Source organism: Equus przewalskii, chromosome 21 (genome assembly GCF_037783145.1).
Source record: "Equus przewalskii isolate Varuska chromosome 21, EquPr2, whole genome shotgun sequence".
In the NCBI taxonomy this organism is placed as follows: Eukaryota; Metazoa; Chordata; class Mammalia; order Perissodactyla; family Equidae; genus Equus; species Equus przewalskii.
The window spans coordinates 4,951,952-4,978,152 of NC_091851.1; the positions used below are offsets into that span (position 1 = coordinate 4,951,952).

Here is a 26,201-nt window from a genome sequence, read left to right on the forward strand (position 1 = left end):
TATGATTAAGCTTAGTGAATAGTCCTGAATATGTATCTTTTCTACAGATTTAGGATTATTTCCTCAGACTTGCTACAGTTGAGGTCAAAGAAAAGGAACATTTAAAGGTTCTGATAACCATTTCTCAACTGTATTCCAGAGTATTCTATCAGTCAACCTTCACAGCTGTCAGAAGCTCTGAGCGCTAGTTATGGAGCCCCTTGCCTAGAACTAAGTGTCTTCATTACAATACATGCTTATAACTTAACAGGCAAAAGGGGGAGAAAAGATCTCGAGTTTTAATGTGCATTCCGATTTTAGGGAAGCTGAATATTTCCCCACGCTTATTATGAATAACATATTCTTTTGTATAGTTTTGCGATTTGCTTATGCTTCTCTTTTCTCCAAAGTATTTCATGTAGATTGAAATTAGCACTCAATAAAAAACACAGGAAGTCTTTTTCCACATGGAGCTGGATATATATTATATATATAGTTGAAATAACTTTCTAGGCCCAAGATGGAGCTGCTCCTGTCTGGGGTGCCATGTGGGCAAACCAAAACTTAGACTCCTTTCCCTGACTGCAGAAATGCAGTCTATCAGCCAATCCCCAAATGCCAAACCAGCTCTGGGCCTTCTCATCCCAAACAAGGCTGACTCTGCAGCTCCAGCCAATCAGATATTTTCTATTTTTCTCTTCCTTGTTCTTTATTCTTTCTCTTATAAAAGCTTCCTGTCTTCTGTCCCATTTTGCAGTTCTCAGAGAATGTCCACTTTATGACATGTTAAATAAAGTCTGTTTATATCACCTAAATTGTCTTCTCTAATCATTTTTAACAGTATGTATGTATGTGTGTATATATATATATACATATATGTATATATAACTATACACTCATACACACTGGAGATAATACATATATATCCCCAACTATAATATTATTTAATCTTCATATACTAAATGATGCTTTTCTAGAGAAATCTAATGTCCTAAAGTTGATTCTAAAAATCAGAAAATCCGAATATATTAATAACCTTGAGGGGAAATGGGACATCATCAAAGATAAACCTGAAGTCAGAGCCAGCTTCCAAGGTGACTGTCCCAGGTCTTCCACTGAGCGAGCCTACATATTCCTGGAAGTCTGAAAACACCAAAGGCCAGTGCAATATGCAGTGGAGGAAAGGCTTGCAACCCAGTAGCAAAATAACTGGCTTCATGTTGGGCTGAGAATTCATACATTTTCCTTTGTTTGTTGCCATATGCAAAGACTGTGATTTCTAGTAATTGCTTCCTTAGTTGCTTTGCTCAGATTAAATTTGGTCCGTGATATTTTAAGAGTCGTCAAAAACCCTGTGTAAACAGACACAGAACTCACAGTGACCCCGGCGCAATGGGTGCAGCCCACCAACAACCAATTTAATCAAGGGGGAATTCAGAGTATTCGCTGCAAGCAATTGATTTTCAAGAGAAAAGTCAGCAGGATCAAACAGCCTGTTGGGATGAAAATCCCCTGAATCACCCCTATCACTGTGTTTTCTAGCAACTAACTCCTGACTCCACATAGCGTAATAGCCAAATTACTATAATTATCCTGCAACACAAGTGGCATATCAACGTTATTTTAAACACGGATTTTTTTGCATAATCTTTCATTATTATAATTCAGCCTCCCATTTGGAAAAGCAAAACAACAACAAACTGTGATCTACCCCCAAAAGAAGAAAGGTCACCAGAGAGAACAAAGGAAAGGGCTATTTACATGTGAATATACTAAGAGAGATGTGTTTTACAGTCAAATACACTCTTGAAATTCATTAAACGCCTTCTTTCCTGCTTCATAAATATGGGCAAAAGAGACACTGCCTACTGAGAAAATAATCCCAGCACATAATGATCATAACGAATATAAATAAAACCACTTTTCTTTGAAAGACCTCCAGGCCCTATATAAAAATGCATTTGTATTTCTACCATCCTGAAACGAATCTGACTGATGGCAAGCACGGCCGAGTCATAACACAAGTCATTCCCAGTGCTGAAGAGGAGAGTACAAACATGGTTCCCAGTCATCCTGCTCTTGGCAAAATAACAGATTCTTAAGTGGGTGCCATCATTTGTTGCTGCTGTTTTTAAAGGCATTCGAAAGGGCTTAGACCCAATATTTGAATGAAGATGGAAAATCAGCAACAGGTTTTGCTAAATAATCAAAAGGTTCACCAAGATAGCTTTTGGGTAGTGACGCTGACAACAACACAGGGTTTCGAGTCTGAATCATCTCCTTCCTGGTATGTTCCCAGTGCAAAGGCTCCCTCTGAGAACGCTTGCAAGAGTTTACACTGCTAACCTTGGAGATAACCTCGTCAGCCAGGCATGGGTCTGGTATTATTTACTCGTTTTGTCAACATCCCTAGCAAAGCATTAGAACCTCTTGTAGTTAATCCTAGAATACTGAAGTTGGCAAAAGTGGCGAAAGTTTTGGAAGAATGCAATTTTGTTACCTTCATATCCTAAAAAGATATTTAGTGGTTAAAAAAACAACAAAATTCAAATTGCAACAAATATAAGTTAGTGTATCAGGGTCTGTATGAGCATCAAGTAGAGCTGACTTCCTTGCCACTATCTGCATTTTTGCCTGGACCTGCAGCTTTGGCCACAGGCTCCAGAGAACCATGCACTCAGGACTCTAGGTGTTATGGGGTGAATTATGTTCCCACAAAATTCATATGTTTAAGTCCTAACCCCCAGTACCTCTGAATGTGACTATATTTGGAGATAGGGCCTTTAAGATAATTAAAATAAAGTGAGGTCATATGGATGGCCCTAATCCAAAATGACTGGTGTCCTTATAAGAAGAGGTGATCAGGACACAGACAGGGATGGAGAGAAGACCGCGTGAAGACACAGGGCGAACACAGCCATCTGCACGCCAAGGAGAGAGGGCTCAGAAAAAACCAACCCTGCCATCACCTTGATCTCAGACCTCCAGCCTCCAGAACTGTGAGAAAATAACTTTCAGTTGTTCAAGCCACTGAGCCTGTGGTACTCTGTTATGACAGCCCAAACAAACAAATGCAGAGTCCCAGAGTCCTAGTGGCTCGCTAGTTAAATAACTACAGAAGGTACTGGGTACTAAAATATATGTTCTGAGATAGATAATACAAATATTTTAGCAGAAATGCTGCTATGTTCTGTAGACAAGTGTTTCATCCATATTTGGAATCCATGTTAAAAGAAGAATAAAGTAAAATAGAAGGTAACCCAGGCACATAAAATAGAACCTTAGGGAAGAAAGGCTAAAAGACCTGGGTCTATTTGATACACAACAAATAAGACTTGATTTAGCCATTGTTTCTTAGCTCTGGCACATGGAGATGTAACGACGGCCCACCAGGACCAGTTCAACTGACCCCATCTTATCAACGAGCAATTGAGAGTTGCTTTTCAGGAACTGAGAGTTGATCTCTTGTCCAGTTCAGACCAGTTGAGACCACCAACCCATCAACTGGGCCTGTGCAAATGCCCAATAAGTGACCCTTTTGACATCAAGGGGCTGAGAACTCCACCTGCAGATCATATTGACACCACCATCTTGTGAACGTGCGTCCTATGAAGAGCCATGGAGCTTGAGTACACTTGTGCAGATCGTCAACTACCTCACTTCTCCTCACCTCCGATCCCGTCTCCATACTTCAGATGGCCCTGCCCTGCATCCCATAAATTTCACCCCAAGCCCCGGATCAGGGAGACAGACTTGAGAGCATTGCCTCCTGTCTCCTTGCTGGTTGACCTCGCAATAAAGCTACTTCTTTTCTCAAAAGCTGATGCTGTAGTAATTGTTTTCTTTATGTGCATCAGGCAGAGAAACCCCACTTTGTGCAGTAACAGAGAGTGGTTCCAGATGTTCCCTCCCCCTACGGAAGAATCTAAGGTAAGAAGTAAATGCAAGTTCAATAAAAAGAAATTTAAACACGCATAAAGAAAGATTTCCTGACAACAAGAGCAATTTTTTTAATTTAAAAGGTAACATTGCTGTGTTTTATATGGAAATGTTACAAAAATTACATTTTGAAGGGCCTTTAAATGTGGTAAGCAGCACTTGTCCTGCTTGGTTGGGCATAAGGAGCTACACTGGTTATTCTTTTCAAAGCCCACAATTCTGCTATGTAAAATTATATTTCTCCCTGCCAGCAGCTCGTCAAGTTCCACAGAGATTCTGTATGGAGGACCCTGGGTGTGCAATGAGACACACAGCTCTAAACCTCACAGCACTCTTTCAGAACAGACTCCTGCTCCCTCCCAGGTCACACTGGCCTACACAACAAACAAAACTTTTGTTTTTTGTTTGTTTTCACATTTTTATTTTAACTAGTAAAAGTGGTGATGCCAGTACAACCGTGGAAATGCAGGTTGTGCCCTATTTTGCCTTATGCATCATGAAGAAAATTGCCAGCTCAATTCTCACTCCAAAGTCTTTATTGTGACGACGTAGTGAACAAAAGACACAGTTTGATTTGCAAATGCCAGGCAAGGCCAGTGGTGGGGCCAACTGGGAAGAAAATACTGTTTTGAACCAGTTTATTGTCACTGAAGGAAAATATTCATAAACTGCCAGGCACATGGAATATCCCGATGTGTGTTCACTTCGTTTTTAGAGACTCTTAGCATTGAGGAGGATCTTAGATCTCATCTAGTACAATCTTCCACACAAGCAGAAAGCCCTTTCTTGAGCATCTACGTCTGTTTCTTTACAAACTCTTTCAACATTTGGTGAAATTTCTACTTCTAAACTAGGTACTCCATTAAATAAAAAGTAAACTTTTACTAGGTTTTTCTTATACTGGGGAAAAAATATGCATCCTTAGACTTTGTTCCCATTGGTCCCAATTTAGTCCTAAGGTTTGGAAGATAAAACCAAAATGTACAAGTGTGTGTAATAGTGTGTGTTATACATGCAAAATGGGTGGCTAAAAAAATGGGAACATATACAAATTACTCAGGTAAAATACAAATCGAATGTGCGCGGTTAAACTTTTAAAATCCAATGGAAACTTCTGATATGGCTGAAATGATGAAGGACAACAGGCTAATCATAATGTATCTAAGAGGCTAAAGAAGGAGGGCCACAGTATTAGCTTAACATGTTGAGCCACAACATTATTCTGTTTGGAAGGGTTGAGGTTGGTGTGAAATTCCAGGTTTCACAGCTGGTGAGAAAAGACCAGACCTTGAGTCAACGATCTGAGAACAAGAAGTTTACTTGGGAGGTGATTCCAGGAAGCACCAGTAAGGTGGTGAGGAGAAGAGAAAAGGAAGGGAAGGCAGCTAATAAAACACATCATTACACATATTACCACTATGGACAGCTAGAACTTAATCCCATGGAGGAACCCTGTGAAACAGTATAAAGTTCACGTCTCAGGGTTATCCCACCTAAGGGGTGAGGGAGCTAGGGTATTTATACTCTGGCTTATGTCAGTTGTGTATAAACAAATGTTTTCACAGCTGGTGGGAAGAGACTAGACCAGCGGTGTCTCAGTGTAGGTTCCCTCAGAAGCGGACCTGGAGTCAAGGATTCAACTATAACTGTTCTTTTGGGAGTTGATAGAGAAAGTAGAAGTAGGGGAGCAGGGAGGTGAGACAGGGAAGCAGAGTCTGCTCCTGGAGTATTAACTTCCTGGCACCACTGGCCTGCCTCTCACGCAGGGCAGAGGGCCTTCCACAGTTCTGGCAAATCTTGCAGACACAGAGGTGAAGATCCCAGCAGATGGAAGTTGTCCAGACCATACACACAAAAAGAGTCTGAGGGATATGGGCGGGTCACTGAGAACTCATTAAAGTGATAACTCATTAAATAACTCAGCAAAGTAAAAATACTGATCATGTATCTAGTGTAGTAGACACCTTGGAATTTTCAGTCAAATCTATCCAAAATAAAAAGTCATCTTGCCAAGCAGAAAGGGCGGGGTCTGGGTTCTGGGTCAGCCCCTGGTGAGCTTTAACACCTTGCATGAACTTGGACAGGTATAAAAAGGAGACAAGATCACCTGTCCTAGCCCTCCTACATCAAGCTATAAGGATAAAATGAGATAACATACAGGAAAACCCTTTGAAAAATAGAGAGTACTGAACAAAATACAAAGTATAAGGCACAATGATACGCGCCCAACTGAAACAAGAATTTTAGTTCATATTTTAGACAAATTATATTTCCTTTAACTTGAGACTTTCATCAGAAAAAAAAGTGAACAGTAGATCATAGCACATTTAGGATTTTCTCTGGAGCCTCATTCTTTGTTGTTGTTGACAGGAAGATGGCAGCAAAATGTGCTGATGACTCTTTTCTTAGATATAATGAGCTGTTGATGATTTGTGAACCCATCCCTGAGTTACAGGAAGTCTACAATAGTGCTCCCTGGCGAAAATTTCATAATTGTCTTTGTATCAGTGAATATAAAGCTATATTTTCAAAACCAAACAAGGCACAGAAGATAAGAGAAGTTTTCCCATTTCCTTTACTTACTATTCTGTCCTAGATCAACTAATTTTAAGTAAAAATATTAAAGGCAGTGGAGAGAAGTAGGACTTCTTTCAGCTTCCACATCTCTATGGGCTTTTGAAAGACAGAGATATACTAGATTATGTGTGTTTTTAAGTCCAGGGTTCAGCCTAAATTTTGAATTTTGTTCCCCACCATGAAGTTTCTAAGATAGGAGTTTTCCATTCATTCCCTCTATGGAACATCAACAGCCTCAGAGCCACTCAGGAACACACTGGAAAGGACTATATCTTTTCAACTTATTTTTAATAACAACAATAGTCATAGGGAGAAAAAAGACCAAATCTCTTCAGGACTGACTCTGTGCTTGGCACTGAGCTAAGCAAATCATTGGATTCTAACATTTAACTTTCCCAACAAATCATTGGATATGATTTTTATCTCCATTTAAACATGAGAAAATTGAGCAATAAAACCTTTTTAATGCCACTTCAAAGAAGAATTTATACATTTGAAAATGACAAGGATAACTTATGGTTCAGGACTGTCTCATGCTGAAAAGTCCCTTCAGAACATGCCAATATCTCCTTGCTGAGAAGCATAGGTGAGCCAGCCTTCACTATTAAACAATGATGACATCAAATCTCTCTTTTGGGAAGAGTGCTATCATCAGTACAAAAGAGAAACAGCTCTCCATCCACAGCTCTGCAAGCTCTCTGTAATGAGTGTGAACATTTGGACAAGCTCCGTACATCCACGCACTTGGTTTCCCATCTAGGGGATAAGATCAGCCAAATCGACACCTGCCATAGTTTAGATGGACAAGTCCTTTGCCACCACCCAACGTGCTCCTTTTCCTATTTTTGAACAATCTTGACATACTCTTTCAGGCACAAGAAAGCACAGCAATTCAAAATGCCCTAATTTTAACCTGGGAAGACTCAAGAAGGTGAAAGGCCAATCACAAAAAAATAATAATTGCTGAAGATGATGATCAACATTTATTGGGCACTAAGTTTGCTCAAGACACTGAGTAAAGCCCTTGACATGGGTAATCTCAGTGAAACTTCACAATGCCCCTATGTTGGAGGTATTACTGTTATTTCTATTTTACAAATGAAGCAACTCAAGTTTAGAGAAGCGAATTAACAGACCCTGCCTGCATCTATCTGATTTAAGCATCAAAACACTCAACCGCAAAGATACCCATGGATGCAGCAGGACCTCATTAAATTAAAATACCAAAGTTTGAAATTACTTAATTTCACTTGGTGAAGATCCTATTTTGGTGAAGACAATATTTTAAAATCGATTTTACTATTTCATATGGCTGTAAATAAGTTAAGCAAGTTAAAAAGACTATTTGCAATAGACCTGTACTACATAATAATTTGTCAAAGACATAAACACAGAAGCACTAATTTCTGGGATTAAAACTTAAAGACATATAGAAATTCTCAAGTTATTGACTTGACAAATTCACTTATACTTAGGTTTTGTGTTGTGCGTGTGTGTGTGTGAGTAAAATCCTGAAATGCTACCAATTATTTCACCATAACTTATATCTACTCTAATGACGACCATTCTGAAGGCTGGCATTCTGAATTTAGGAAACCAGAAGCTACAAGGCCACTATGTCTAACTATACCTATGCACTTTTGACTATCCGTGCTCCTAAATAGGTGCACAAGGATGTGGTTAACCATGGGAACTATTCCTTTAAGGGAATTGAAGAAGGGCATACAAATTGAGCCATGTAGTGCCATCATTTCGCAAAAAGCACAGTTGTGAATAGGGCATGGATTTAATTCCTCATGTTTTCCTGTGATAACCACTGTACCTTGACTTTCTTGAATGCTTAGCTCAGGTGGTGGTTCCAGAATGTCATCGGGATGCGGGATGCAGAGTCCGTGGAAGGGCCCCAAGTCAAAGCACTCATGCAGGAGCTGCATGTTCACCCTTGAGCACACACTCATGAACCCGACAGCTACACCTTCCACCTGAAACATCCAAAACATCTCATTACTCTATCAGACCTCAAATGAATTCTCATCCTGAAACTTCCATTTGCCTGCAGCATAAGGGTGGTTGGTAGTTTGGCAGGCACATATTTAAGGGAGGGAACACTGTCTTCCTTTGGTAGCTCTAGTGTCCGGCACAATGCATGGCACACAAAACATGCTCAAAAATGTCTAATGAATAACCACTGTGGACAATCTTGGAAGCAGATACATAACCGGGAAGTTACCAGAGAGCTCTTGAGGGAAAACTATTTGGAACATAACACGTACCCTCTTTGCCCAGACAGTTTAACTTGAGACTGCCTACCCCACATCCTTTTTATTATCCCACTGTAAGTCCAGTCTTCCTGTCCACTTTCCTCCCCTCCACCATGCACAGTTCTCAGTAAGACCAGCCATTGTTCCAGTGTCCATCTGATGGACCCATGATTCAGAGAAAGTTCATGGTCACTCACTCTTTATCAGGTAGGAACTCTTTGATTTTCCTGAATCTACTTATTTATTTGATTGAATGGTCTCATGGGGAGGAGATGTGAGGAAAGAGGTTTGGTGGGAACATTCAAGAGAGGTATACTCATAGCACAGGTTCACCATGTGGGTCTGATTTGCAAATGCATCGCCCCCCAGCATCCTAACAGATACCTGATTCTGAATCTCTTGCAATGGCCCCACGATTTTAGGCCTTTGGTGAGGAATACACAGGAGAGAAGATGTGTGTGTGGTGTGATATACTAAGAAATATATATTTGGCAGTCATCCCTGGTTCCTGGCACAAACCTCCTAAAACACTTGCAATTTCCTAAGAGATTTCCTGTTTTTTCATAATAAGCCCCTTTCAGTGATATCTGAGTTTATGCTAATAAGGTGACTCTTGGAGAATTGGGGTTGGTTGTCAGAGGAATCAACGATGTGATTAGAGGGTTGGAACTTACAGCCCCACCCTCTGACCTCTAGGGAGGGGAGAGGAGCTGGAGATTGAGTTCAGTCACCAATGGCCAATGATATAATTAATCATTAATAGCATCACCATAAAAACCTCTAAACAATGGGATTCGGGAGCTTCCAGTTGGTCAACACACTGAGGTGCTGGGAGGTGATGTCCCAGACAGGAAGCTCTCCCCCTTCCCCGACACCTTGCTCTATGTATCTCTTCCATTTGGCTGTTCCTGAGTTGATCCTTCACAATAAAACGATAATAGTAAGCAAAGTGTTTCCCTGAGTTCTGTGAGCAGTTCTAGCAAATTATCAAACTCAATAAGGGGTTGTGAGAACCTCTGATTTATAGCCAGTCAGTCAGAAGTACAGGGGACAACCTGGGACCTGCGGCTGGCATCTGAAGTGGGGGCAGTCTTGTAGGCCTGAACCCTTAATCTGTGGGGTCTGTGCTAACTCTGGGCAGTGTCGGAATTGAACTGTAGGACATCTAGTCGGTGTCCGGAGAGCTCAAGAATTGGTTGTTATAGGGAAACCCTATACATTTAGTGTCAGAAGTGCTGTGAATAGAGGAGAAAAGTTATCTTTCAATGAGTAATTAGCTGATCTGCACCTATTATTAGTACTGAAATATTACAAATTAACAATGAAATTTAATTCTATCATATTCCACATCGAGAGATGACTGTGATTGAAATTGTTTATTACGTCCCTTCAATAAGTCCGTATTTCATTCTTCTCTGCAAGGAAAGCATTTAAAATTTTAAAAGAGAGCAAGGGAGAATGCATATTTCTTTATTTAACTCATCTTCTTGTGGTAATTCTTTTGCAATATATACATAGGTCAAATCATTATGTTGTACATCATAAACTTATACAACATCATATGTCAATTATATCTTAATAAAATTGGGAAGAAAGAAAAATAAATAAATTTCACAAAAATAATTCTTGTTGATTTAAGCAAATTCGGGTTTTAAACAAATTCTAGTTGACTGATTTGACTCTGACAACTCTTTTTAGAAACCAGCATCTACTGAGTCCTGTCCCTCAGGTGTTCAGACTTTATTTCTTGAGACAACCATCCCATTCAGGCAGTGGAAGAACTCCACAATCATAGGCACTCCCTAGTCCCAGGAATTAAGCATCATCCCATCAATGGCCAGTAGGAGAAAATGGTTACTACTTTAATCTAGTAAAGCAGAGAATTAAGCCACAACAATGTTCAGTCTTTTGAATGACACAGAGAAAAACTAGATATTAAACTATTTATTCTCAAATGTGTTGTCTAGTTTAAAACCATTTGTTTTCAAACATGTGTTTGAAAAATAAATGTGAGACTCCCTTTATTTTCTCCCTAATGCTGAAATACAAAGGGAATTTTAAAAATTATTTTTTCCATGCATATTCTTTACTTTACAGGCCCCCCAAAATGATACTAGCTGTAAAAGGCTGGATTTACACAGCTGTTTTATAAAGCCATTGACACTTTAATAAAAGTCCAAAATAAACATTTTAATTTTTTTCCCAAATAACAAGTGATTGTTTGTCTTGTTTGCACGCGTGAACAAAGGCTGCGTAGCCGCAGTTGTCTGGCTTCTCTGTAATTTTAGGCCCAAGACTCAGCAGACGCTGATTAACCAATCGATCTACCATATGTGCAGAAAGAGACGGCCAGCCTCACTCTCGGCAGGGAAAATTGGCATCCATCTTGGTTCACATGGAGATGTCCTTCTAATCTACAGCCACGCTGGCGCAACAAAACTTCGATGGCCTGAAATACCTTTTGCTGGCTTCATGGCGAGCTGCATGTGCATGATAAGAATGTATTATTTATAAGACCACTGTTAGTAATGAGCTATTACACTAATGGCTCATTGTGTTTGGGATTTGATTTCAAATGGCATGGATCACACATTCTGATGAAAATGAGAAAAACATGTTTTGCCATTAGGAACAAAGATTTAACGTTCTCCAATTCTACAACCTGTTATATTCCCATCATTCATCCCAGGTTGTGACAATTCACAAAAGTTCACAATTATAGACTGCCACAGAGCAAGGACATATTGTGGAAGTGTCTGCTTTTTCCTTTGGGTTTCTTTCAAATAACTATTCTGATTTGAGAAACACTGTTCTGAAATAGGAACTTGTGGGAGCATTCAAATGCATCTTTGTGTGTGTGTTTTCTGAAAAAATAAATTGACTTAATGGACTATTTTTTTACTTGTACAATAAAAACACATTAATTACTGGCTGCTATCTATTCTCCAGGTGGCAGAGGTACTTTCCACTACAAAGGTGTCTTCAATTTTCTTATACTGCAGAGCAAAACTGAAAGTTTTGTTGTTGTTCTTGTTTTTCCTATACAGATCTACAGGATAATACATAAGGCTGAGATTGTTAGAAATCCATATGTTCAGTGGCCTTGTCTTCACAAGCAGGTGCATTTATAGACACATGTGCACTGTACCGTTCAGGCTTCCACCTAAAAAGCCCTACGGTCACCCGTCCCTTTTGGGTGACAATACTCCACAATCAGAGTGCCCTCATTGTGACCACTGCCAGCTTTGATCCCCTCTGCCTGATGCCAAAGGCATGGCTGAGCTGGCCGGCTTTGCCCACCCACAGGTCAGTGATGCCTACTTAGACCAGAGCTACCCATGCTGTGGATGATGCCAAAGCAGACGCTCTGCCCATCTGTCTCTAGGAGCCGCCCTTGGCCTCCAACTGCCCTTCCTTGAAATCTCAGTTTGGAGTAAACACCAGATGTCAAGGTAAGCCAGGATAAAGTTATGAAAAGCAATTTGCAGCAAAGTGATGACTCAAATCTCCTCCAAAGTAACTATCAAGCCGAAGAACGAACTCACAGTTAAAAACCTTTCATTAGTCAAGGGTTTCCCACAGTGCACAGGCACAGCTCCCAGGCATTCTACATGCACGGCCTGTAACTACCATGGGCCAGTTTGAGAAGAGACAGAATTGATGTACTTTGTTCCATTATGTCCGGTCAACTGTAGTCACCTAAAAGCATGGTATGCCGAAAAGCCTCGATTTGTAGCCTTTGCTAATTTCTGTGCTGTAAATACTAACATTGTGGCCAAATTTTAAGCTACCAATGTGATGTCACCAAATAGGCAGTTGGGAAAGGATGCCCAGTAGCCACCATAATATGGTATTTCCACTATACAGAGACCATAGACATAACTAACCTCAAGAGTGTAGATAATAGTAAAATAATTAGGAAGGGATAAGTGTTGAGTATTTATTAACTTTGTTTTTAGTATAGCTTATTACACTGCAAGTTTATAAAATTTAATTTTTAGTAATGGCCGTGTTTAACAACCAGCTTGCAAAGTTCCTGAAGATTTAACAATCGGCTTTCATGAGCCAAAGCAAGCTAGTTCCAGCATACCACCGCCTAAAAGGGTCAGCCTGAGAAAGTCCAGGTCATTGGGAGAAGGGTCCAGGGAGGCAGGTGGGAGCAGAGTGACAGTATTGATCTCGAACCCAAAAGGCTTAAGACACCAGACATGGCTTGGTATAGACTGGAGATCCACTCCCAGATCCTAGACTGGCCTGCTCCCTATTGATGGTTCCTGCTACCGCCGTTCCATTTTAAGATTCTGTGGTCTCCTCTCCACAGAACACAAAGCACCTAATGTCTGAGGCAACACAGCCTCTTGGAGATTGGACTGGGTTCCATTTGCCTCTTTAGAAACACCAAAGGATCCTTGCAGGGTTGGAACTGCAATTTTCAGCCTGCAACTTTCCTCTGAGGTTTACACACTGAAAACGTGTAACACATGACTAGAGAGGGAAAGAAAGTGGGGGAAGAAGTCCCTGAAACTTTACAAGCACTAACTCAAGTGTTTGGTGTTGAAACTAGCACCTTGAAACCAAGGAATTGAAAGCCTTCTCCAGAGTGACATCGGTTTCATGGCAGCACAAAGATGTCCATCATTGTTGTCCCCCCGTTCAATAGCAAATATTCAGCATCCATCCATGAACAGAAGAGCCTCTGGGGGCACTGTCGGCTCCAACTCCAAACGCCAAGGGACCTGGGAAGAGTTTTGCCTACCTGTGCATTGGGAAATAGGCAGACAGACCTTGGTCCTGGCTGCGGACCTTGCAGAGGCCTATGAACTGACTCCAGCCCCTCTTGGCTGCGGTCCAGGAGCCCCTGGAGAATACTGACTTAAACAATCACTCATAGAGGAGAGAGCCTTTGTGAAAGTACAGGTTTCCAGAGAAGTTCCAGGACTCCATTGGAGCAAAAAAAAAATATAAGTTAGGACACACTGGAGTGGGGAAGAGGAACAGTGTGACTTTACTCATGTCACCCATTCCCCAAGGAGGCACAGCTTAGGGTCAAGAAAGATCTTTCTTGGTCTATGATTTATCCTGTGGGGGAAAGGGAGAGAGTGCTAGTGAACCATGTGGAATGCTTCCAAAGGGGCTCATTTCTCTTTCACCCTATCCAGAGTACTAAATCAGGAGATCCATGACTAGGCGTGGAAAGAGAGCAGCAGATAGGACTCTTGGAGGACATTAAAGGGATACAGATCCTACTTGTGTTGCAGATTCCATTAAGAAGCATGCCCATGAGACACTGGGAATGCCTCATTGATGAATCCCCCAACTGGCCCAAGTACACCCCCAGCTCTTTGTGTGCCTCACCCACATAACATCCTACCCCATGGCCAGCTCCTATGCACACTCCCAACAGCAGCACAAGAAGGCTTTGGCGGACTGCTAGGGAGCATGCACAGAAAATCAGTCAAATTGGTCTGTGCAGTATCTTTCTGAATATGTCTCTTCAGGCAAGGGAAACAAAAGAAAAAGTAAACAAATGGGACTACATCAAACTAAAAAGCTTCTACACAGCAAGAAACCATCAATGAAATGAAAAGACAACCTACCAATTGGGAGAAGATATTTGCAAATCATATCTATGATAAGGGCTTAATATCTAAAATATATAAAGAACTCATACAGCTAATCAACAAATAAATAAACAACCCAATAAAAAAATGGGCAGAGGATCTGAACAGATATTTTTCCAAAGAAGATATACAGATGGCCAATAGGCATGTGAAAAGATGTTCAACATCACTAATTATTAGGGAAACACAAATCAAAACCACAATGAGATATTACCTCATGCCCATCAGAATGATTATTAAAAAGACAAGAAATAACAAGTGTTGGAGAGGATGTGGAGAAAAGGGAACCCTTGTACACTGCGGGTGGGAATGCAAACTGGTGTAGCCACTATAGAAAACAGTATGGAGACTCCTCAAAAAATTAAAAATAAATCTACCATATGATCCAGCTATTCCACTTCTGGGTATTTATCCAAAGAACACAAAAACACTAATTCAAAAAGATATACACACCCCTATGTTCATTGCAGCATTATACACAATAGCCAAGACTTGGAAACAACCTAAGGGCCCATCAGCAGATGAATGGATAAACAGGATGTGGTAAATATACACAATGGATTACTACTCAGCCATAAAAAAGATGAAATACTGCCATTTGCGACAACATGGATGGACCTTGAGAGTATTATGCTAAGTGAAATAAGCCAGACAGATAAATACAAATACCATATGATTTCACTCATATGTGGAAGATAAAACAACAACAAACAAACAAACATATAGATACAGAGAATAGCTTGGCAGTTACCAGAGGGGAAAGGTGTTGGGGAGGGTTAAAGGGGTAAAGGAGCACATGTGTATGGTGATGGATAGCAAGTAGACTTTTGCTGTTTAACATGATGTAGTCTCTACAGAAGTTGAAATATAATGATGTACAACTGAAATTTACATAACATTATAAACCAATGTTATCTCAATAAATAAATAGGAAAATTGGTAGGATCTGCAGGCCAGAGAGATCACAAACTTGAGCTGTAGTGCCATCTTTGGGAAAACAAGAGAGGCTGTTAGCACTCAGCCTGGTGCTTTGCAAGATCCCGAGAATGCAAACAAGCTTTAGAATTCTACTACAAGAGAGAGCAGGAAGCCTGGAGCAGATGTATCCACAGAAGGTCTGAGAAAGCCTCAGAATCTCTAGCAGTGCTGATGCAGGTATTTCTCCTCTGAAGACAGTAAAGACTGGAGAAAGTGACTGCTACTTCAAATGTGAAGACAGCAATACAAAACTCCAAGGAACATTAAAAAATCAAGGAAACATGACACCACCAAAGCATCTCAATAATCTTCCAGCACCCAAACTCAAACACATGGAGATCTCCAACTTACCAGATAAAGAATTCAAAATTGCTGTTTTAAGGAAACGCAATGAACTATGAAAAAAGACAGAAAGACAATTCAAAGAAATCAGGAAAACAATACACAAACAGAACAAAAAGTTTAACAAAGAGAAATCATAAAAAAAGAACTGAATAGAGATTCTAGAGCCAGAGAATACAGTGAATGAAATGAAAAATGCAATAGAGAGCATCAACACCAGACTTGATCAAGCAAAAGAAAGAATCAGTGAGACTGAAGACAGGATCTTTGAAAGTATCCAGTTAGAGGAAAACAAAGAAAAAAGAATGAAAAAGAGAGAAGAAAGCCTACAAGATCTTTGGGATATCATCAAAGGGACCAACTTGTGAATCACTAGAGTTCTGAAGGAGAAAGAGGGAGAAAAGTACAGAATGCTTACTTAAGAAGTAATGGCTGAGAACATCCCAAATCTGGGGAGAGATTTGGATATCCAAGATAATGAAACTCATGGGTCACCAAACAAAATCAGCTTAAAAAGATCCTCTCCAAGACACATTATAACAAAACTGTCAAAAATCAAAGACAAAGAAAGAATTTTAAAAGTAGCAAGAAACAAAAAGCTTATAACTTACAAAGGAATCTCCATAAGTCTATCAGCGAATTCCTCTTACAGGCGTGGAGAGGGTGGGATGATATATTCAAAGTGCTAAAAGAAAAAAACTACCAATCAAGAAAGCTGTCCTTCAGAAATGAAGGGGAGATAAAGACTTTTCCAGACAAATAAAAGCTGAGGGAGTTCATCACCACTAGACCTGCCTTACAAGAAAAGCTGAAAAGTGTTATTCAAGCTGAAATGAAAGGATGCTAATTAGTAACACGAAAGCATATGAAAATATACAACACATTAGTAAAGGTAAGTTTATAGTCAGACTCAGAATACACTAATACTATAACATAGTGGAATGTTAACCACTTAACTCTAGTACAAATGCAAAAGGACAAGAGTATTAAAAATAACATAGCTATAATAATTTATTAGTAGATACACAATATAAAAAGAGGCAAATTGTGACAACAAAAACATAAAAGGGGAGAGTCAAAGGATAAAGTTTTTGTGTATGATCCAAGTTAAGTTGTTATCAGCATAAAATACACTGTTATATCTATAAAATGTTTTATGTAAGCCTCATCATAACCACAAAGCAAAAACCTACAGTAGATTCACAAAAGATAAACAAAAAAATATATAAGCAGTACCACCACAGAAAATCATCAATTCACAAAGGAAGCCAGTAAGAGAGGAAGAAAAGAAGAAGGGTACTACAACATAGCCAGAGAAGAAAAAGATAGCATTAGTAAGTCCTCACCTATCATTAATTACTCTAAGTATAAATAAATTGTATTTTCCAATCAAAAGACATAGAGTGGCCGGATAAATAAGAATGCAAGACCCAACAATATGCTGCCTACAAGAGACTCAGTTCAGCTTTAAGGATATATACAGGCTTAAAATGAAGAGAAGGAAAAATACATTCCATGTAAGTGGAAACCGAAAGAGAGCAAGGTAGCTATATCTATATCAGACAAAATAGACTTTCAGCTAAAAACAGTAACATGAGACAAAGAAGGTCATTATGCAATGATAAAGGGTCAATTCACCAAGAAGATACAACAATCATAAATACATATACATCCAACATCAGACCACCTAAATATTAAGTAAATAATAAAAGATATAAAGGTAGAAATAGAAAATACAATAATAGTAGGGGATTTTAATATCCCACTTTCAACAATGGATAGAACATCCAGACAGAAAATCAACATGGAAATGTTGGACTTGAACAATACTTTAGACCAAATGGACCTAACAGATATATACAGAACATTCCATCCGACAGCAGCAGAATACATATTCTTCTCAAGCACACACAGAACCTTCCCCAGGATAGATCATACAAGTCTTAGCGAACTTAAGAAGACTGAAATTGGACCACATATATTTTCTGACCACAAGTTATGAAACTAGAAATCAATGACAACAGGAAAGTTTGGAAATTAAAACATTCCTGAACAACTAAGGAGTTACAGAAGAAATCAAAAGGGAAATCAAAAAATATCTTGAAACAAACAAAAATGGAAGCACAACATACCAAAATCTATGGGATGCTTAAAAAGCAGTTCTAAGAGGTAAGTTTATCGTGATAAACACCTGCATTATGAAAAAAGAAAGATCGCAAATAAACAACCTAACTTTACACCTCAAGGAACTAGAAAAAGAAGATCAAATTAAGCCCCAAGTTAGCAAAAGGAAGGAAATAACAAAGATCAGAGCAGAAATAAATAAAATTGAGACTACAAAAACAAGAGAAAAGAGTGGCGAAACCAAGAGTTGGTTTTTTGAAAAGATAAAATTGACACACCTTTAGCTGAATTCAGAAAAAAAGAGAGAAGACAAATTAATAAAATCGGAAATGAAAGAGGAGACATTACAATTGGTAATACAGAAATACAAAGGATCATAAGAGACTACCATGAACAATTATATGCCAACAAGTTGGATAACCTAATAAATAACCAAATAAAAGGATAAATTCCTAGAAACCTGCAACCTACCAAGACTGAATCATGAATAAAAAATATGACCAGACCAATAATAAATAAGGAGATTGAATCAGTAATCAAAAACCTCCCAACAGAGGAAAGTCCAGACCAAATGGCTTCACTGGTAAATTCTATAAAATATTTAAAGAATTAATGCCAATTCTTCTCAAACTCATCCCAAAAATCGAAGAGGAAGGAACACTCCCAAACTCATTTTATGAGGTGAGCATTACTCTGATACCAAAGCCAAATATGGGCATTTCTATGATACCAAAGCCAGATAAAGACACCACAAGAAAAGAAAACTACAGACCAATATCTCTGAGGAAGACAGACGCAAAAATTCTCAACAAAATATTAGCAAACTGAATTCAACAGCACATTAAAAGCCTCATACACCATGATCAAGTGGGATTTATCCCTGGGATGTAAGGATGGTTCAATATATACAAATCAAGAAATGTGATACACATTAATAGAATGAAAGATAAAAATCATATGATCATCTCAACAGATGCAGAGAAAGCATTTGACAAAATACAACTGATAAAAATGCACAACAAATTGGGTATAGAAGAAACATACTTCAACACAATAAAGCCATAAATGACAAGCCCACAGCTAACATCATACTCAATGGTGAATGGTTGGAAGCTTTTCCTCTAAGATCAGGAACAGGATAAGGGTGCCCACTATCACCACTCCTATGCAACATACAACTGGAAGTCCCAGCCAGAGAAATCAGGCAAGAAAAAGAAAGAAAAGGCATCCAAATCAGAAAGAAAGAAGTAAAGTTATCTTTGTTTGAAGATAATATGATCTTATATGTAGAAAATCCTAAAGATTTTCCCCCAAAAAAACTGTTAAAACTAATCAACAAATTCAGTAAAGTTGCAGGGTGCAAAATCAACATGCAGAAATCACTTGCATTTCTACATACTAACAATAAAATACCTAAAAAAGAAATAAAGAAGATAATCCCATACACAACAGCAAAAACCATGAAATTCTTAGGAGTAAATTTAACCAAGGAAGTGAAAGATCTATACACTGAAAACACAAGACTTTGATGAAAGAAATTGAAGAATACACAAACAAATGGAAAGATATCCTGTGTTCACGGAGTAAAAGAATTTATATTGTTAAAATGGCCATACCGCCCAAAGCCATCCAGAGATTCAATGAAATCCCTATCAAAATACTACTGGCATTTTTCACAGAAATTAAAAAAACAACTCTAAAATTTGTATGGAACCACAAAAGATCCCAAATAACCAAAGCAATCCTGAGATAGAACAATGAAGCTGGAAGCATCACAATTCCTGATTTCAAATTATTTTACAAAGCTATAGTAATCAAAACAGTATGGTACTGGGATAAAAACAGACACACAGAGCAATGGAAGAGAATCAAGATCCCAGAAATAGACCCCCGCAAATGCAGCCAACTAGTATTTGCAAAGGAAATCAAGAATGTTCAACAGGGAAAGGATAGCCTCTTCAATAAATGATGGTGGGAAAACTGGATATCAACATGCAGAAGAATGGACCCCTATCTTACACCACTCACAAAAATGACCTCACAATGGATTAAAGACATAAACATAAGACCTGAAAAGGTAAAACCCCCAGGAGAAAACACATGGAAGAAGCTCCTTGACATTGATCTTAGCAATGATTTTTTTGGCTATGACATCAAAAGCACAAGCAACAAAAGCAAAAATTAGTGAGTGTGACTACACCAAACTAAAAAGCTTCTGCACAGCAAAAGAAACCATCAACAAAATGAAAAGGCAGCCTATTGAATGGGAGAAAATATTTGCAAACCCTATATTGGATAAGGTGTTAATATCCAAAATACACAAAGAATTCATACAACTTAGTAGAAAAAAAATCCATTTAAAAATGGGCAGAAGGGAGGAAGATCCAAGATGGCGGCGTGAGCAGACTTCTTTGTCTCTCCTCCTTCGAATCTACAACTAATTGGACATTCATAGCTTGACAAAGGATATCTATATAGCATCTCAGGACGTTGGAGAGACCCACACTGCTATACATTGGAAGGCTGACGGACTTCCCTCCGGGAGGAGGTGGAGATAGGTGAAAACTCTCTGACCCCGACCCCCAAACAGCCTAGAGCCTGCGGGCGGCTTTCTTCCAGCAGACGCCCCCAGAACATTGCCACACGCCAAGGGCAGGAGGGAGCGCACACCAGAGGAGCGATGGTGGAAACACGTGAACAGAGCCCTACCTAAGCCCCCCGCAATTACACCTGAGCCCAGAGGGAAGCTCCAGAGTTACACACCGGAGGCGGTGGGGAAAACCCCTACCCACCATTAGCAGAGAGGTCCCGCCCAGCATCCACAAAGCCTGGGGGCCCCTGGAGAGAATCTCAAGCGGCGCACCGGCCTGCCAGCTGCCGCTGCAGGCTCCTCTGACTGGGCTTTTGCCCAGGAGGGGATCGGGACTACCGGAGATCTCCTGGGAGAGGTCCAGGGTTGGGTGGAGCTCCAGCGGCTGGCAACGCGGCCTAGGGGAGAAACTCTGAAGTCCCGTCCCGGCAGCAGGCACGGTCTTTGCCTGCCATTATCGGAGAGGCCCTGCCCAGCCTCCACAACGCCTGGGGGCTCTCCCAAATGGTGTGCCGGCCTGCCAACTGCTGCGGCTGGCTCCACTGACCGGGCTTTCGCCCAGGAGAGGCTCAGGACTACCGGAGATCTCCTGGGAGAGGTCCGGGGCTGGGTGGAGCTCCAGCGGCCAGCTACGTGGCCTGGGGGAGAAACTCTGAAATCCTGTCCAGGCAGCAGGCAGGGTCTTTGCCTGCCATTATTGGAGAGGCCCCGCCCAGCACCCACAACGCCTGGGGGCTCCCGGAGAGAATCCCAAATGGCGCGCCGGGCCGCCAGCTGCCACCGCCAGTTCCACTGACCGGGCTTTCGCCCAGGAGGGGCTCGGGACTACCAGAGATCTCCTGGGAGAGGACCGGGGCTGGGTGGAGCTCCAGTGGCTGGCTAGGCAGCCTGGGGGAGAAACTCTGAAGTCCCCTCAGGGCAGCAGGCAGGGTCTTTGCCTGCCATTAGCGGAGAGGCCCCACCCAGCATCCACAATGCTGGGAGGGTCCCAAAGAGGAGAATCCCAGGCAGGGCAGCAGCCAACCAGCTGCCACTGAACTCAAGGTATCAGGCTATTCCCCAGACAGGGCAATGGGCTCACCGAGATCCTAGGGGAGAGGACTGGGGCTGGGTGGAGTTCCAGCGACCTGGCTCTGTGGCCCAGGAGGAAACTCTACAGTCTCACAGAAGCCTCAGCGATAGCCTCTGCACAGCACTAGTAGAGAGCACCCATCCGGCAACCACAAGGCTGGAAGACCCTGGGACAAAAGTAGCATAGCTAGGTGAGCTAACCACAGACTGTAGAAACTGCCCATAGCTCTGCTGTGACCATAGTGGACAAGCGAGATTTTGTGGGCACCGACAGTGACAGAGCTGCAGATATAAGTGATCCTGCCTCTGGCTGCTGGGAAAGCCCATAAAACCACTGGAGAACCTAAGGAGGGAGCACGTCTAGGTGGTCTGCAACAGTAGGCACCAGCAGTCTGAAGTCCCCCTGTGATGACCTCCACAGCTGAAGAGGGAACTCACAGGATCACTGTGACTGCGAGGAGGGGCCCAGGCCCAGTTAGCAACAGCTGATAGGGTTCCTGATTGGAGCAGTATAAACAGCTGTCCCCCCACCACACCAGTAGAAACAAGTGGAAGCAGTAACTAAACTCTATCTCTATGCAGAGGCACAAATCTACACCATAAAGCAATATGAAAAAATATATTAAATCTCCAGAACAGAAGGAAAATGACAAACACACAGAAAACAATCCCAAAGACAATGAAATATACAACCTAAATGATGATGACTTCAAAAAAGCCATCATTAAAAAACTCAATGAGTTAAAAGAGAATTCAGATAGACAACTCAACGAGTTCAGGAGCTATGTCACAAAAGAGTTCTATACTATAAAGAAGAACCAAACAGAAATACTGGAAATGAAGAACACAATAGAGGAGATTAAGAAAAATCTAGATGCACTGAACAGTACGGCCAATAATATGGAGGAAAGAATTAGCAATTTGGAAGATAGGAATGTAGAAATGCTGCAGGCAGAGGAGGAGAGAGAGCTAAGACTAAAAAGAAATGAAGAAACTCTCCAAGAATTATCTGACGCAATTAGGAGATGCAACCTAAGGATTATAGGTATACCAGAGGGAGAAGAGAGGGAGAAGGGGGCAGAAAGCCTATTCAAAGAAATAATGGCTGAGAACTTCCCAAACCTGGGGAGAGAGATGGAACTTCATGTGACAGAAGCCAATAGATTTCCAAACTTTATCAATGCAAGTAAACCAACCCCAAGACATATAGTAGTGAAGCTAGCAAAAGTCAATGACAAGGAGAGAATACTAAGGGCAGCCAGGCAGAAGAAATTGACCTACAAAGGAACCCCCATCAGGCTTTCAGCAGATTTCTCAGCAGAAACTTTACAGGCTAGAAGAGAGTGGAATGATATATTCAAAAATCTGAAGGACAAAAACCTGCAGCCGAGAATTCTCTACCCAGCAAAAATATCCTTCAAATACGATGGAGAAATAAAAACTTTCCCAGATAAACAAAAATTAAGGGAGTTCATTGCCACCAAACCTCCTCTTCAAGAAATGCTCAGGAAAACGCTCATTCCCGAAAAATCAAAAAAAGGAAAGGGACTACAAAACCAAGAACAAAGGAGATAAGTAGAAGGACAACAACAGAGAGTAGCAGCTCTCCATCAGAACAGACTAAACCATGGACGACAAGCAAAGGAAATTGAAGAGAACCAGAAAACAAGACATAAAATGGCAGCGGTAGGCCCCCACATTTCAATAATCACTCTAAATGTAAATGGATTGAACTCTCCAATCAAAAGACACAGAGTGGCAGGATGGATCAAAGAACAAGACCCAACAATATGCTGCCTCCAGGAAACACACCTCAGCCCCAAAGACAAACACAGACTCAGAGTGAAGGGATGGAAGACAATACTCCAAGCTAATAATGAACAAAAGAAAGCAGGTGTCGCTATACTAATATCAGACAAAGTAGACTTCAAAGCAAAACAGGTAAAGAAAGACAAAGAGGGACAGTATATAATGATAAAAGGGACTCTCCACCAAGAAGACATCACACTTGTAAATATATATGCACCCAACACAGGAGCACCAAAATTTGTAAAGCAACTCTTAACAGAACTAAAAGAAGACATCAACAACAATACTATAATAGTAGGGGACCTCAACACCCCATTAACACCAATGGATAGAACATCCAGACAGAAAATCAACAAGGAAATTATAGAATTAAATGAAAAATTAGACCAGATGGACTTAATAGATATATATAGAACACTTCATCCAAAAACAGCAGGCTACACATTCTTCTCAAGTGCGCATGGAACATTCTCAAGGATAGACCATATTTTGGGAAACAAAGCAAGCATCAATAAATACAAGAGAGTTGAAATAATATCAAGCATCTTTTCTGATCACAATGCTATGAAACTAGAAATCAACTACAAGAATAAAGCAGAGAAAGGTACAAAAATGTGGAGACTAAACAACACGCTACTGAACAAACAATGGATTATTGAAAAAATTAAAGAAGAAATCAAATATTATCTGGAGACAAATGAAAATGAGAACACGTCATACCAAATCATTTGGGATGCAGCAAAAGCAGTCCTAAGAGGTAAATTCATCGCAATACAGGCTCACCTTACAAAACAAGAAAAATCTCACATAAGCAACCTCAAACGACACCTAACAGAATTAGAAAAAGAAGAACAAACAAAGCCCAGAGTCAGTAGAAGGAGGGAAATAATAAAAATAAGAGCAGAAATAAACGATATTGAAACGAAAAAGACAGTAGAAAGGATCAATGAAACAAAGAGTTGGTTCTTCAAAAAAATTAACAAAATCGACAAACCCTTGGCCAGACTCACCAAGAAAAGAAGAGAGAAATCTCAAATAAATAAGATTAGGAATGAGAGAGGAGAAATCACAACAGATACCAATGAAATACAAGGGATCATAAGAGAATACTATGAAAAACTATATGCCAACAAATTGAACAACCTAGAAGAAATGGACAAATTCCTGGACTCTTACAACCTCCCCAAACTGAACCAGGAAGAAATGGAGAATCTGAATAGGCCAATCACAAGTAAAGAAACAGAAACAGTAATCAAAAACCTCCCCAAAAATAACAGTCCAGGACCAGACGGCTTCTCTGGAGAATTCTACCAAACATTCAAAGAAGATTTAATACCTATCCTTCTCAAACTATTCCAGAAAATTGAGGAAGATGGAGTACTCCCCAACACATTCTATGAAGCCAACATCACTCTGATCTCCAAACCTGGCAAGGACAACACAAAGAAGGAGAACTACAGGCCGATATCACTGATGAACATAGATGCAAAACTCCTCAACAAAATTCTGGCAAACCGAATAGAGCAATATATGAAAAAGATTATACACCATGATCAAGTGGGATTTATACCAGGGACACAGGGATGGTTCGACATCCGCAAGTCAATCAACGTGATACACTACATTAACAAAAACCACATGATCATCTCAGTAGATGCAGAGAAAGCATTCGACAAGACCCAACACCCATTTATGATAAAAACCCTCAATAAAATGGGTATAGAACGAAAGTACCTCAACATAATAAAGGCCATATATGACAAACCCACAGCCAACATTATACTCAACGGACAAAAACTGAAAGCCGTCCCTCTGAGGACAGGAACAAGACAAGGGTGCCCACTTTCACCAATCCTATTCGACATAGTACTGGAGGTGTTAGCCAGAGGAATTCAGCAGGAAAAAGAAAGAAAAGGAATCCAAATAGGCAATGAAGAAGTAAAACTCTCGCTGTTTGCAGACGACATGATCTAATATATAGAAAACCCCAAAGACCCCATAGGAAAACTATTAGAAACAATCAACAGCTACAGCAAAGTTGCAGGGTATAAAATCAACATACATAAATCAGTAGCATTTCTATACACAAACAATGAACCAACAGAAAAAGAACTCAAGAATTCAATCCCATTCACAATCGCAACAAAAAGAATAAAATACCTTGGGATAAATTTAACCAAGGAAGTGAAAGAGTTATACAATGAAAACTACAAGACTTTCTTGAAAGAAATTGACGATGACATAAAGAGATGGAAAGACATTCCATGCACATGGATTGGAAGAATAAACATAGTTAAAATGTCCATACTACCTAAAGCAATCTACAGATTCAATGCTATCCCAATCAGAATCCCAAGGACATTCTTTACAGAAATTGAACAAAGAATCCTAAAATTCATATGGGGCAGCAAAAGACCACGAATTGCTAAAGCAATCCTGAGTAAGAAAAACAAAGCTGGAGGCATCACAATCCCCGATTTCAAAACATACTACAAAGCTACAGTGATCAAAACAGCATGGTACTGTACCAAAACAGGTCCACAGATCAATGGAACAGAATTGAAAGCCCAGAGAAAAAACCACACATCTATGGACAGCTAATCTTCGACAAAGGAGCTGAGGGCCTACAATGGAGAAAAGAAAGTCTCTTCAACAAACGGTGCTGGGAAAACTGGACAGCCACATGTAAAAGAAAGAAAATTGATCATTCTTTTTCACCATTTACTAAAATAAACTCAAAATGGATCAAAGACTTAAAGATTAGGCCTGAAACAATAAGTCTTCTAGAAGAGAATATAGGCAGTACACTCTTTGACATCAGTTTCAAAAGAATCTTTTCGGACACTATAATTCCTCAGATGAGGGAAACAATAGAAAGAATAAACAAATGGGACTTCATCAGAATAAAGA

General features: G+C 40.2%; 1 protein-coding gene across 6 annotated transcripts in view; it reads right to left on the reverse strand.

The window, feature by feature from the left end:
- Nucleotides 1–26,201, reverse strand: part of CFAP61 (cilia and flagella associated protein 61) — a 294,720-nt gene that overhangs the window by 217,063 nt on the left and 51,456 nt on the right. For all 6 annotated transcript variants that reach the window (XR_011530921.1, XM_070588742.1, XM_070588743.1 and 3 more), the window contains one exon: nucleotides 8,318–8,477. Coding sequence is in view for 5 of the 6 variants with exons in the window: in XM_070588742.1 (XP_070444843.1) it covers nucleotides 8,318–8,477 (160 nt within the window). In the remaining variant the exon portion in view is untranslated. The remainder of the gene's footprint in view (nucleotides 1–8,317; nucleotides 8,478–26,201) is intronic.